This window comes from Sarcophilus harrisii, chromosome 2 (assembly GCF_902635505.1).
Source record: "Sarcophilus harrisii chromosome 2, mSarHar1.11, whole genome shotgun sequence".
NCBI lineage: Eukaryota > Metazoa > Chordata > Mammalia > Dasyuromorphia > Dasyuridae > Sarcophilus > Sarcophilus harrisii.
The window spans coordinates 154,744,965-154,759,260 of record NC_045427.1 but is presented as its reverse complement, the minus strand read 5'-3'; the positions used below and the strand labels follow the sequence as shown (position 1 = coordinate 154,759,260).

Here is a 14,296-nt window from a genome sequence, read left to right as displayed (position 1 = left end):
GCTGTCGATAGCATAAAATATTTGGGAATCTATCTGCCAAGGGAAAGTCAGGAATTATATGAGCAAAACCACAAAACACTTTCCACACAAATAAAATCAGATCTAAACAACTGGAAACATATTAAGTGCTCTTGGATAGGTCAACTGAATATAATAAAGATGACAATACTACCTAAATTAATCTATTTATTTAGTGCTATACCAATCAGACTCCCAAAAAACTATTTTAATGACCTAGAAAAATAAGAACAAAACTCATCTGGAAGAACAAAAGATCAAGCATTTCAAGGGAAATGATGGAAAAAAAAACAAAAAAAAAAACAAATGAAGGTGGCCTAGCAGCTGTACCTGATTTAAAACTACATTATAAAGCAGCGGTCACCAAAACCATTTGGTAGTGGCTAAGAAATAGACAAGTTGATCAATGGAATAGGTTAGGTTCACAAATAGCCAATAACTATAGCAATCTAGTGTTTGACAAACCCAAAGACCCCAACTTTTGTGATAAGAATGCCCTATTTTGTAATGTTCTTTGATTTGGTTTTCTTGGGGTCTCTGGGAGCAGCCTTCTTTTCAGTTCAGTAATCACCACAACAGTAGCCAGGGGTTAAAGTCCAAATCCTTTATTATCTATTTGCCTGATGCTGGGCAGCTTTCTGGAGACCCTTTCAGTCTGGCCTTGGTCTTAGTGGGGGAAGTGCAGGAGGCCAGACCAACCACCAGGAAGATTGAAGATCAAATTGACTTTTTCCCCTTGGTGGTGAGAGCTTAAGTTCCTACCTTCAGTCCTTTGTCTTCTCTGCCTCTGAAAACTTCTCCTCTGTAGCTCTCAGTCACTGCTTATATGCTCCACACTGAGTATAAATCAATCATTATATCACTAGGAAACCATTATATGTTGTAAAATTAAATCAATCATACTGAACCATGCTAAATTAGATAACCATTGTCTCATCAATTCCACTGACTTAACTCCTTGTTTCAAGTTCAGAGTTCTAGCCAATAACATCTCCTGCTTTCTTTTGTTTTAGAACATAGGTGGTCATGTCCTCCCTGACTTCTCAAGGAAGTGAGAACCCCCAAAAAAAGGAGGTAATCACACCTTCTATGACTGCTCAAAAAGGGGTGAAAACACCATAAAAGGAGGTGATCATGCCTTTCCTGACATCTCCAGAAGGGAAAGGAAAACACCAAAGGAAATGGGAAATCAAACCAGATTAGCAGGTTTCTGAAGGGTCTCATTTTGAAACAGGTATACATAATATCAACATGGGAGGTATTACACATAATTACATAAATTACATAAGCACATAGTAACACAGGCTACTAGTGATGTGACAAATAACATGAATACGAGGAATTATACATGTCCATAAGTCCTGGAAATAGTCCAAAGGGAATCCATTGTCCATTACTTCATATGTGTAGGGAATCCAATGATTTCTGCAAGTTTTGAAATCCTGCAATAGACTCATCAACAATTTTTCATCTCAGGGAATTCAATGATTTCTGCAGATTTTGAAGTGCTGTATTGTCTTATCATGTCTCAGGCGATCCAATGGTTCCTCCTGGTTTTAAAGTTCTGTAACAGTCTCATTATCAGCCATGCTCTTTCAGTGTCAGATGTTTCTTAGATCTTCTCCTTTGTTTTAAAGTTTTTCTCTGTTTCTGTCTCTCTCCTGGTGCTCATTGGCACCCATCTGATTCCTTCTCCATCTGTAGGGATACACGCAAACCCTCTACCCCAAGCAGTTAACCTATCTAGTTCCTTCCATTCACCACTTTCTCTCCACATCACCTGGCAATTACATTGGAGCTGCTTGCACTGGACACTGCCCTTCTCGTCAGGTTAAAAAGCTTGTATTCTCCCCAACTGTAATCCCTTTCTCCCATCTGATTGTTTTTTGGCTGAATGATCATGTAATCCCTTTCTTCTATCAGACTGCTTCTCTGCTGATTGATCATATCAGAGTCTAAAGATGGTCAAAGGTGATTTTTATATTAACTCCACTTTGACTATTTCATTGGGCTTGTATCCTACAGAGCTCACTATACTCTGAAAGCCACAAGTTTTGTCCAGGTTCTAAGCATGTCCTTGCTATGGATTTCTAATCACTAGGGGTTAAAATTTCATAAGCCAAATTCTCCAATATCATCTTCACATAAGATGATATAGCCCCATAAAGAGTGTACCCCTTTTTCAAATCCTTAATTTTTTTCCAAATCAAAAGGAATGTATCTTCTCCTTTGTTGACTTGAAGAGTCAAGCTCTTCAATCACAGGGTATGCATTTATTAAATCAGATATAACCTGTCCTTTTTTTAGCCTTAACCAGTGCCTTTTGTAATCTTGTCATAGGTGCTTCATAGGTGGTGTTGATTGTGTCACTGCTTCTCCTCCTCCTCCTTCTTCCTTCACCCATGAAGGGTTAATTAAGGAAGGTAAGTCAGGGGTTGGAGAATGTCCTAATGACTCCTGTTGTGAAGCACCACACTCCTGTTGTGAAGCACCACAGTCCTTAATTTCATCAGCTTTGTACTTAACTCCATTCTTGTCTAATTCTTCATGCTTTTCACCTAGTTTATATTCTCTCTCTCCTGCTCTTTCTTCTTTTTCTTTATTCTACAACTTATGTAATTTCCTAAAATCAGTTGTATTAAGTTATATGTAAAGTGTTTCTTTAGAAATTGAGTCAGATCCATTATCATTGTAGTATTCACACAGTTGCTCTCCTACTAATTTCCACTCATCTGGATCTAATTCTTTTTCCTTTGAGAACCAAGGAACCAAGGAGATGTGTACTATTTCTAAAAGTTCAATGATCTGCTCCCAAGTTACAATCAAACCTTATAAGTTTAACCAAGCTTTCAACAAATTGTCCTTGTGATAAGAGAAATTTCTTTTCTGTAGTGTGTTACTACTGGGCTTATATCCCAGAGAGATATTAAAGAAGGGAAAGAGATCTGTACGGCCAAAATGTTTGTGGCAGCCCTTTTCATAGTGGCTAGAAACTGGAAATTGAATGGATGCCTTCAATTGGAGAATGTCTGGGTAAACTCTGGTATATGAATCTTATAGAATATTATTGAAATAAGAAATAACCAGCAGGATGAAACAGAGAGGCTTGGAGAGACTTACATGAACTGATGCTGAGTGAAATGAGCAGAACCAGGAGATCATTATATACTTCAACAACAATACTATATGAGATAATTTCTGATGGAAGTGGCTGTCTTCAACAATGAGAGGATCCAAATTAGTTCTAATTGATTAGTAATGAACAGAACCAATTACACTCAGCGATAGAACACTGGAAAATGAGTGTGAACCACAACACAGCATTTATACTCTTTCTGTTGTTTGCTTGAATATTTGTTTTTTTTCCCCCAAGTCATTTTTACCTTCTTTCTAAATCCTATTTTTCTTGTGTAGCAAAACAACTGTATAAATATGTATACTTATATTGGATTTAATATATTTAACATGTATGGGACTACCTGCCATCTAGGGCTTCAAAGGAGTGGAGGAAAAGAGAGGAAAAGTTGGAACAGAAGTTTTTTGCAAGGGTCAATGTTGGAAAATTACCCATGCATATGTTTTGTCAATAAAAAGCTATAATAATAATCATAATAATAATAATGGCATGCAGATCAAGAAATAGGAGGATAAGGGGAATGCCTAAACAAATTGTGGTATATGATTATGATAAGAGTACTACTATGCTATAAAAAAATAAGCTGATTTGATTTTAGAAACATGGAAATATTTGCATAAAATAATGAAAAGTGAAGTGAGGAGAACCAAGAGAACATTGTATACAGTAAGCAGTATTGTTCAAAGAATTATTTTGAACAACTAAGTTGTTCTGTGTATTTTAAATACTCAAACTAAAAAGGACCTGTAAAGGAAGGTCCTAGCTATCTCTAAAGAAAGAACTGATAAATAGAAGTATGTACAGCAAGGTTTTAAATATAACTGTGAATCTGTGTCAAATGGTGGATTTCTCTAATACAGGATAGGAAGTGAAGGAGGGAGACAGTTCAAATCTTAAAATGTAACCAAAAATACAAATTAAATTAAATTTTTTAAAAATATGAGATTGGGGGAGAAGATCTTTGGAACATACCATATATGTACTGATAGACTAACTCAATGGAGTAAGCCAATATTGGCACATTCATTAAAAGACACTAAACAGTTTGATTGGCTGAATTATTGTTTACACCAATCCACATCAATAGTCTGAACAATAACAAATTTTTTAGACATTTATTTTCTTTTTTTCAATTGTAAGGTTGATCACTTTTGAATAATTTTTGGCTCTCTGTAAGGATAACCTATAATACCCTAAGGCTTGATGCAATCAGCATAATCTATATAAAAACGGGAATACTTGGATGGCACAATCTAAGCAGATTTCTTCTTCCACTATGTGTAAGACATGTTCCATTATTACAATAAATACCTTTGGAAAATATTTATCTCCTTATTTCATACCTCACTGGATGTTAATAATCAGGACTTCGAAATACTTTTATCCTTGCACTCATCAAGGAATTTTATATGACCTAGATATACACATAAAAGATATGCCAAAGGACATTCTTGGAGGCAGTTTGTTTGTGTGTGTGTGTGTGTGTGTGTGTGTGTGTGTGTGTGTGACTATATATATAAAACTTAAAAAAAAAAGCAATACTTTACTTTTTCTGTACCTTTCAATCAAAAACATGACTATACAGATGTAGTCATCAGCTGTAGAAAATTTGCAAAAACCTGATTATCATATGAGGGCTACATGCATTATCTAAATCTTTCTGGGGCTTCTGTGAGTCCTCTGTACATAATGCATATTTCCATAGGAAATAAAGAATGTCCTTTATTTCCTAAAAAACATAAAACTTTCCCAATCCTTCTCCTATTTTTAATCAAAAATAACCCTGGCATGCATTCTCATAAGAATTTTGCAAAGATAAGAAGGCAAACAGATGGATTGGTGGTTTTTGATTTTATCTCAGTTATCTTAATATAGTCTACGAATTTTTCCATTCTTATGATATCTTCTATTTTCCAAGGTATCTTTTAAATTAATTCCTCAGAGCTTTCACAATTCTGTCACACACATGATGTAGCCATCAGAGTATACTTGGTCTGGTCCAGCCATTCTTTAAATTTTATCTTAATAACTATCATTTATTCTTAATATGGCACATGAGATATTATAGCATGAAGGTCCAAATGTTCCTTAGGCCCTGCTGAAAATTAATTGCAATTGGAATGAAAACAATTTAATTCTATTTTATATCTGTTGATATATTTGATAATTCCATCCACAACATGAATGACATGTTCATTTGGGTTTCTCTCCTATTGTTTTTCATTGTTTCAAAAGGTGTATATTTGTATTTGATAACTCAACTAAATCCTCATTGTAGCTTGTATGTGATACTACATATATAAAGGCTATATTGGCCAAATCCGGTCATCAGAATATCTCCACAAGAATCTGCATATAGATTTAAAGACAAATTATACAAGGCCAGTCTAATAACATTCATTAAGGTCCAGAAGATTGGCTATCAGTTAATATTCCCTCCCACAATAATTTATGGAGACCATCTTCACTACAGTACAGCCAAATATCATCTTTGTTGGTAGAAAGCATACATGCCAATAAAATCAAAGTCTTTGAAAAGCAACAAATTACTTAATAAAAATTAATATCTCATAGGTGTACTGTTTTGGTGACCTTACTTTCTAGTGAGGTAATTGAAGAAAGATGATGAAGTCCACAAAGCAGCTATTTTGAACCAAGTTTCAGGGGAAAAAAAAATTAGGATCATAGAGCTAGGATCAAAAATACAGAGCTAAAAGAATTTCGAGAGGTTCTTCAATCAATTATATTCAATCACTTTTAGAGATAAGAAAACTGAAGTTGATTGGGAGTAAATGATTTAGTAAAGGCTCCAGAATTAACTATATGTAGTAGTAGACAGGGAATTTGAAGCCAAGTTTTCTGACTCCAAATCTAGCCATTAGAATAAAATCAAAGAAAAAAAAAAAAAATATATATATATATATATAAATTGCTGGGAGATTCTAATCTCTTAATCTCAATATTCTCAAATGGATTTATAATTACACTGATTGCAGAATTCCATCTATTCTTACCCATCAAATTCAGAGCAAATGTAAATAGCAATTGCTTCTGTTTTGACCAGAAATCCTAAGAGTCTTCCCCAACCAGATTGGGCTTGGATTTTGCTTGTTTTTTTTTTTGTGACTAAGTAAAAGAGGCCATTCTTTGCTTCAATTCTCACCTGGGTTTAATCACAGAATGGATGGTGTCTCAGTCAAATTGAAACCTGTTAAAGACCTTAGCTCAAAAAAGCCAAGCTCTTTCACTGCAGCCAGGACCATCAGAAGTTGTCCTGATCTATATCTGGCCACTGGACCCAGATGGCTCTGGAGGGGAAAGTGAGGCAGGAAAGTGAGGGCCCAGTTCCTCCCTCACTTAAATATAACTCACTTTCATGTCATATAATCACCTCTCAGATGTCAGGGTTCTCTTTGAAAAAGAACAGACAACAACAATTCATCTCATGCAACTCACATTTTTACTATCTCCAAAATTCCCAGTGGGGGCCATCTATCAACCTAAAGGTCTTTCTCACTTTATCCTGATATCAAAAGGGGATCAGGAGACCTGTCTGGCTGCCCACCCGTAATCCCTTTTGCCTGCCATCTTCTCTTCTTAGCATACAATTTCTTGATTTCCTAAAACTCCTTAAATTGATAGTTGCACATTGTGGCCTGTTCACACACATGCCATGGACCTTTTCATTGCCCTTTGTGTGATGCTCATCTTTAGTTCTTCAGAGACAATATTCATCTCATCACCATATAGCAAAACACCCAAAAAAAGTTAGTTATTAAAAAGATGAGTCTCTATTCTTTCATGCAAAACCTAGAGCCCAAAAGTGTCCTGCAATTTCCCAAAGGCAATCCAGCCTTTTATTCTTTTATTCTCTTTCCAAGATACACAAACTGGTGAACAAGTTCTATAATCTCCTCTTCCAGGAAGCTCTGTGATTCTTTTAATACAATCAAACCATATCAAAGAGGAGTGCATCTGGAGGCTCTCACTATTCTCAAACAATCCCTCTTAACCTGGACTCTATACCAGACTTCTACCATTATCACCATGAATACTGTTTAGCAAATCAAACATTACTTCAATACACTGCAATATGATTCAAGAACACAGGTGCTATGGTGAATTCTAAAAACTATCAAGAATGACAGCTTCAAATGAAATTTAAACAAATTTTAAAATTTTATTTCAGGTACTTACTACTTCTCTTAGTCTTCTTCCTCTACTTTCCTACCTCAATTTTATCACCAATCCCTTAAGTTACAGGACAGAATAGACCTCTCCCCATCCCATTCCATGTGATTGAAACAGAGCATTACACCTGGCCAGGCAAAGGAAAATTTGAAAACCTATAAAATTCCACTTTTATATTCCAATTATCTGAACTGATGATATACTATACTTATATTTTCACCATACAGCTTTTAATGATTGTCTTCATTGTCATAGACCATAACAATAAAATTTGTCAAGAGAAAACAAAATATAATTACAATGTTCAATTGAAGTCATGTAAAGTGACTGATTAGATTTATTTCTACCTTCAAGTGATATAAGATTATTCCAGTACTCAGAAGGTCATCATCAATGCCAATCAGATGAGGCAGCTCAGAATCCAGAACAACTCCAATTCCTTCTTTCCTCAGGGCTAATGTTTGTTCCTAAAATGAGAAGGGATTTTTTTAAAGGTTAAATTTATTTGAAAGAAAAGTCAACTGAAAGAAAAGTCAACCTAACTGTTTAAAGGGGAAACTAACTACATTCTTTAAATAGAGTACTTAAATGCCCCAAGATTTACTTTTCATTAAAAACCAAAAAAGCATTCTAACATGTGGTTATAAATTTCAATTAGAAATCCCATTGCATGCTGGAATTATTCATTATATTTATTTTCACATTCAATTCTAGCAGATAAAATCCACTAAACTTCCAGAGCTACCTTATGTCTAAATTCTTCCAGACCTAGGTTAAATGCTACTTCCTGAACTAAACTTAGAATACACCAAATAAAAGGAATGTCTCTCATCCCAGAAGGGTTTTAGTCAGCAAAGTCATATGGCTGTCAGACCATGAACCTGTCTTTTGATTCTATCTCCAGGGTGTTTTCCCCTCTTCTCTCCTTTTAGCATAACTTCTTGTAGACAGTTAAGTTAGTCAGTAAAATACTGTTAATTGATTACTTGTCAGTGACAAATATCACCTGTTTTTCTAGCAGATAATGAGGTAATAATAAGAGAAATCAAATAAGAATGGGCCTGGAAAACCTACTCTGCTTGCCAGAAAGATGGGAGTTGGAGCCAAAGGGCAAAGGATTTTGTCAGAGGAGTGTTGCTTTCCACCAAATAGGCAAGAAGAAATGAAAAGTGTGGCTTTTTCACATATAAGTGGTTGCAAAATATATGGAGCTCATAAAGATGGCAACATGTAAATATCAACCTCTTTCAGACTTATAAGAAGCCCATTTGCAATATATAAAGGTCTGGTTTGGGCTCTAATTGATCACTGTAAAAAAAAAAAAAAAAAGCACCTTAGCCTTTTATTATAGACTTTTGGCCATTAGAAAGGCAACTAAAATTACAATCTATAGAATAAGTCAAATGATCAATTATGCCATAGGTAGTGGTGGTTGTTCTGCCTTCTCTGACTCTGGTTCTTAGTGAAGAAACTGGAGAGGTCAGCTTATTTTACAGAAGAGGATACTGAGTAAACAGGGTTAAGAGCCTTGCCCAGGGTCATACAGCTGGTAAATGTTCTAAGTGTAGATTTGAAGTTGGGTCTTTCTGACTCCAGTCCAGGCATTCTATCCACCACCCCTCCTCCTCCACCCCCAGTTGAACCATGTGAAAATATAAACCAGTTAATTATTTGAGAGCTCTGGTCATCAAGTCGAGAATCCATAGTAGAAGAGGAAATCCCTCTTCCAGGGTTGCTCTGTAGAGAGGATCAGGCCCAGGAGTGACAGGACAAGCAGTGAGGGAGCATCATGAGGTGCCCATGAAAATCACTCACTCAATAAGCATAAGCTGGCTGAATGTCAGGAACTGTGCTTTATTCTGGAGACACAAAGGAAACAGGCCATTCTCAGGGAGCTCATGGTCTAACGGGGGCAACAAACAATGAGGGACCAATGAGACACCAGGAAAAACTGGAGAAAGCCCACAGAGGGGAGGCGGGGAAGTCAGGGAAGGTGGGGGTGGCGGTGCCAGCTCTGTGCTTGCTGTGCCCTCTTCCTGGTGAAGAGGGGAACATTTACAGGAAGGGGCCCAGAAGGTTTTGGGGAGCCCCAGGAACCTTATCACTCTCATTCATTTTAGCCCTGGCAGACACCCCTCCTCAGGGTCCCCTGCCCCCAGGGCCATGGCTTCAGTCTGCAATGGGGAAAAATGGAGAATTCCTGTCAGGGAATAGCCCAGACCAGCTATGGCTTCGCTCCCCTTCAGCTTCCTCCCTAGAGGGGTCTTCTTCCAGCAGAGCTCAGCCCCTTGAGGCCAGGGCCTGCAATGATCCCTTTTTCTGTTTTTGGCAGGACCAATGATCAGCCTAGTGCTGGGCTTATGCTATGTCAATCATTTTGATAAATGTGCTTACTTTGAACTAACTGGCTGAGTACTACAAGTGAACCCCAGATTGAAGACTCATGCTATATGAGTAGTCTCCTTGGAGAGGCATTAGGTTTCTGGTGGTCTTCATAAAAGGATGCACAACCATTTATCACAGATATTATAATGGATATTCCTTTCATTCAGGGGTTGGACTAAATACCTGTGGACATAACTTCCAACTCTCACATCCTGTGCTTCTTTAAGAATGAACTCACAGATTAGTATTTGACCCCAAGATATTATTCTCTTAGGGGACCTAACTTTTGATCTTGGGAGGGGGAAGAGCAATCCACACTTGATGATACATAAAAAATTAAGACTATGACTACTAAAACTAATTTCAATTTAAATGCCAAATTTGAACGATTATACAAAAACCAAAAAGTAAAATAAAATAGCATATTATATTGGAATTCATAGCAGCAAAGCCTAAGTAGAAATAGTTGAATATGTGAATAAGATCCTTTAGGATCCTATATCTAGCATTCTCTGAAGTCAGAGAAGACTTGGGTTCATGTCCTACCTGTATGACTTTGAGCAAGTCACTTTGACTTCTTTCAGTTGTAAAACGAATGCAACTGGATGATCTCTAAGGTACCTTTCTCAATGTAAATCTATGATTTTAGTTCCACCTGCTCATGTGTTAGACATGCCCAAACTAGATAGGTCCAGTGCTCTTACCACTGAACCACACATGGAAAAATCCTTAGAAAGTTTTTTTTCTTTTAAATTAAGAGAATATATAAAATTAAGAAAAGATAACAATAATCATATGAAACTATAAAATTTCTTATTTATAAACAAAATATTTTTCATAAAAATGATGCAATTAGAACTCAAAGGAAAGAAATTAACTGAGCAGGGGGGACAACTTTGTATTAAATCAGGCAAAATTTCAATATATAGGAAGGTGACAAAAATATATAATAATATAACAATATCCCCAATAATGATGATGAAGTATACTTTCTACTTCTAGGCAAGGAAATAGCAGGCAAGCAATGCAAAATAAAACCTTCATGTTCAGGGATAAGCATTACATTGATTTGTTTTGCTTAAATATACTTAGGTATTGCAAGGAATGAATTAGTAGGAAATGATAGATATACCCCCCCCCCCAAAAAAAAAAAACAAGAAGAAAAATAAGAAAATGAGAAATTTAAATTTAATATAAACTTTAAAAGTTGCATAGCAGAAATTCAATTTCACACACAATATTCTTTTTGGGGCTTTGTATGTCAGAATGCCTGGACTTATGGATAACTGTTATGTTCAAAATAAAAAACAATTTTTTAAAGAAAATGTGACAATCCCTTTCTCTCCAAGAGCTAATAACAGAGAATTGTCTTTAGAGGGAGAGGAGACAAAATTCTGACTAGATGATCACAAGTGATCCTGGATAAGAAAAAAAAATCCTAGAGAAATATAAAGAGAATAATGTAATTTTACAAAATGTCTTCCAAAGAACTCAGATTTTAAAAGGATGAAAAAAGAGGGATATATATAAGCAAAGAAAAATACAAAAGACTGATATGGATCAAATATAATGTTATATCTAAAGTTCTTAGCTTAGTGCCTAGTATACACTATTTAGTAGGCACTAAATAAATGTTAGCTATTATCATTATGGAATTATATTTAAAAGGCCTTTAAAATGAACAGCAATTTGGGGGAAATGCAAAGCATTCAAAGATTAAATTTAAATATTTATTAAACTACTAGGGCATCAATAATTTGGGTAAGCTAAGATCCATTCTGGGCAACAACAAAAAAGTACAGTGGGGGAGGAGAAATCACAAGTTATAAGTAAGGAAATCTATTACATTTTTGACAGCTTTTTTTATTAAGAACTCTCTAGTTCTACCCTTAGAAGTAGCATTGAATAAGTCTCATTCCTGTTCCACATGATCGTTCAACAAATATTTGAAGGTAATTACTCTATTTCCCCCAAGTCTTGTCTTCCCGAAGGTAAATGTCCTATTGCTTTGGATATGATTTCCAGATGACTCACAAGTCTCACTCACCTTTCTTCTGCATCTACTCTAGCTTTACAATACTCACACTAACTCCTTGTGTTAGGATTTCCCACCCACATTCTCATGTTGTACTTGGAGAGTTGATTTTTTTTTTTTTTGGATGTACATTCAATCCTTTAAATTTATTCCAATTAATGACTAGAATTTCAGATCATTCCACTTTGCATCTACTTTCTTACTTGGTTTCAACTCTATGGAATAAGATTTTCCTATGTAGGATGCCTTCTGGTGTCCCACACCATCCCCTTTCCAGTCTTCTTTTGCAATCAGTCTTCTCCCTTTAGATTCTAAGTGCTTTGAGGACAGAGTCTGTTTTTCTTTTAATTAAAGGTATTCCCAGTGCTTAGCACAGTGCCTGGGCACATAATAGGTGCCTAATATTTAATGGACTGGATTTAAATGTTTTCTTCTTATTTTCATTATCTCTTTCTAGCTGCTCAGGTTTCTTTTAGATCTTGGTTTTGTTACCCCACATGATTCCCCACTAACATTATATCATCTCCAAATTTAATAATTATGCCTTATTGGTTAGGAAGATTTTCTTGTAAATTAGCTTACCATAATCTCTTTATTCCTCACAACTGTAGATCACTTTATAGTTTAAGAAGTGTTCACATGTTTCATCTGACTCTCATAAAAAATGTAGTATAAAGGAAAGAGTGTTAGAGTTCAAATCAGAAGAGAAGTGGTTTCAAATCCTCTTTAATATTGCTTAATCATCCTATCACAGGCACATCATAGCTATTTCTAGTCTTGTTTTTGTGTGAAGTTGGCATAATATGATATATCTAGTACATCATGGAAGTGTGATGAGGAATGTGATGAGGAATGTTATGTAATCTGTAAAACTCTTAATACCTACTTTCCAAGGTTGTTGTGAAGATCAAATGTGATACCACTTGAAAAGCACACTACCTGGTACATAATAAGCTCTTAATAAAAATTGTTTCCTTTCTTCCTACCTTATTTTCAAATTTTAAAAAATTCACTTACAAAATCTGTAATGTGAAGATTTTTTAATATTTTGTTTCCAACCAGAAGGAGGATTAAAATAGAGTTAGAAGACTGTCAGTGATATTATTGAGAAGATTCTTACACTGAAGAATTAACTAGTAATGCAGGATCTTCTGTATAGCCAAGTTTCTGTTTGCTCAAGAAGATGGAAAGAGTATGAAGGAAAGGAAAAAGGAGATATAGGAAAAGAGGAAATTAACAACAGGAAAGTGATTCCACAGGATACAAGAGAATAATGGAAGTGTAGAGAAGGATGTGGACTTTGAAAACAAGGGATGAACATGTTAAAAAAAAAAAAAAAAAAGATGGGAAAGAGAAAGGGAAAGAATTTTCACTTCTACTGTGGCCAATGGGAGCAGACTGGGAATTTGCCTGAAATAAGATGAGGGCCAGTTAATAGGGGCTACTCTGCTCTAGGGTCACTGGATGACTGGGCCAGGAATCAGTAGGTCCCTTGTCGACTGACATTCCCAAAGGAAGGTAATGACTTGGTTTCTCAGGACTACACTGAATATCCATTCTCCCCACCTTACTGTCTCTTCACATAATAGCAGGGCAGGTAAGCCACACCTAGGCGATATTCAGTATAGGGCTTCTCCACAGCAGATCATTTCCAATTTTCTGATTACTACATCTCACTCAGTAAAGTCAATTGAAGTCAAAACACTAGGGAGAAAAAAATTTACATAAAATCAAATGTGTCACACTTTCCTAAGGAATTTTCAAATAATTTAGGAAATGAAACTAAGCAGACAGCTTATATATTTTGTAAGGTTATATTTAAGGTTAAAAGATAATCAACACGTGATATTCTCTAAATCAAAGATTTTCAATCTGCTAAATGGAGTGGTATAAATAAGTAGTTACCACAGTGGCCTATAAACAATAAAGAATCGATAAATGTATGTTAAATGAACAGAAATCAGAACCATAAGAAGGGACAGTTTACTTGTAAGATGTCACACTAAATGTACAAGGATACAGTAGAACAAAGATCTCTCCTACAAATCCATGATGTGTATGAAGGTGTCTGTCTGTGAGATCTGTGAGAAGGAAGATAGTGTTTATTAATGCTTATCTTGTGACAGAAAGTGAAAGAAGCGTCGGAAATACAAACATAACTACTCAAATCAGGTCTGGCCTACAGGGAGCTTATGTTCTAAGGGAAGAAGACAGCATGAAAGACTAGGGAAAGCCTGGTATAGATGCAGCTATCCTGGATATGTCTTGAAGGCCTGGAACCATGTAAAAAAATGCCAGCCTTTGGCCAAAAGAGAGATACAGTGACAGAGGTGGAAGAAAAGTTGGAGAGAAAGAGAAAAAGAGAGACAGAGAGAAACAAGATAGGATTAAGATGAATTCCAAGAAACGAACAATTGAAAAGATAGCAATTTAATTTGAAATCCACTGAACACCAAGCAAAGGGAAAGGCAGAATTCTCTATAACTTAAATTAAGGACTAAAAAGGGAAGGCCTATTATGGCCAGTAAACA

The 14,296-nt window shown here is 35.7% G+C and overlaps 1 protein-coding gene across 5 annotated transcripts in view; it reads right to left on the bottom strand.

Annotated features, from left to right (window-relative positions):
• KIF16B (kinesin family member 16B) overlaps positions 1 to 14,296 on the bottom strand; it is a 340,481-nt gene that overhangs the window by 194,369 nt on the left and 131,816 nt on the right. For all 5 annotated transcript variants that reach the window (XM_031951076.1, XM_031951079.1, XM_031951077.1 and 2 more), the window contains exon 13: positions 7,693 to 7,812. In XM_031951076.1, coding sequence (XP_031806936.1) covers positions 7,693 to 7,812 — 120 coding nt within the window. The remainder of the gene's footprint in view (positions 1 to 7,692; positions 7,813 to 14,296) is intronic.